The sequence below is a fragment of the Protobothrops mucrosquamatus genome, unplaced genomic scaffold, assembly GCF_001527695.2.
Source record: "Protobothrops mucrosquamatus isolate PMUCROS unplaced genomic scaffold, P.Mucros_1.0 scaffold_282, whole genome shotgun sequence".
Classification (NCBI taxonomy): Eukaryota; Metazoa; Chordata; class Lepidosauria; order Squamata; family Viperidae; genus Protobothrops; species Protobothrops mucrosquamatus.
The window spans coordinates 509,017-510,085 of record NW_015386358.1 but is presented as its reverse complement, the minus strand read 5'-3'; the positions used below and the strand labels follow the sequence as shown (position 1 = coordinate 510,085).

The 1,069-nt window shown below is 54.0% G+C and overlaps 1 protein-coding gene across 1 annotated transcript in view; it reads right to left on the bottom strand.

Moving 5' to 3' along the window:
- The window catches only part of CERS5 (ceramide synthase 5), a 43,229-nt gene extending 42,160 nt beyond the window's left edge, over positions 1-1,069 (bottom strand). Inside the window, exon 1 of the mRNA XM_015831854.1 lies at positions 900-1,069. Within this exon, the coding sequence (XP_015687340.1) occupies positions 900-1,063 (164 nt within the window). The 5' untranslated portion in view covers positions 1,064-1,069. The remainder of the gene's footprint in view (positions 1-899) is intronic.

Here is a 1,069-nt window from a genome sequence, read left to right as displayed (position 1 = left end):
GTTAATGTTTTCTGTATCTATCCCTGTTTAATCATTTCCGTTCTGCCCTGATTTTCAGCACATAACTAATCTTAAAACACTGGCAAACTCAATGAAGGGGGGGGGAGAAACCCCCCCACTAAGGACACAATCTTTTAGTCTGCAACCTATCTAAAACTATTTTTAAAAAACTGACTTCACCTTCGTAAATAATGAATGTTGAGTCAAACAGCAGAAGTCTACACAGACAGATTCAGTTGCAAAGTACAACTGGGAACACACTCGAGTTCAAATTCCCACTTCCCCGTGAAGGTCTAAGGTCAGCTGCAAGCCCTTCTCTCACTCAGCCCATCTTTATCAATCCAGGATTGGTGCAGCGTTTAAGATAAAGATGTGAGCTAGGAAAACCTTCCCTGCCTTCCTTTGGCATATCGAAACTAAATAAACGAATAAATAAGATTATATCTGCAGAGCGGGCTGAGCTCTCGGTCGAACACCGTCAGAGGAGAATCTGGTAACACGTTTCCGACGGATCACGGTTTGTGAAATTTCGCCAAACGTTAAGTGAAGACTTGTCATTCGGAAGAGCTTCTCCGAAGCTTTGCTCCCATAGACCCGACAACGTCGAGCCGCACAGGCTGCACCGTGGCCGCCTCGAGCGAAGCCACTGACAGGCCGGGAGGAGGGACCGCTCCGCGGCCCCGGGAGGAAGAAAAACCCAGCCTCGCCCGGAGCCTCTCGCACTCAGAGAAGGAAGTCAGAGTCACCCACAACCGGAACCGGGAGGGGCGGTCAGGCGGAAGCATCCCCCCCCCACCCAAACATCATCCCGTGGGGCAAGGTCCGCCGGCCACGGCCGCCCCAGGCTCCGCTATCGCACACCCGGCCCTGCCTTCTCTGGCCACCTCCCGCAACCGTACCTCTCGAAGAAGTGCCTTAAGACCAAAAGGCCGGCCGCTAGCGGGAGCGCCGCCAGGAGGTGGACGGCGCGGTACCCGTCGTTCTCTCGCTCCAAATCGGCCCAGGTCACGTTGGCCGGAAACCAGAAGCGCTCGTTCCACAGCCAGGCTGCCAAGACCTCCATTTTCCC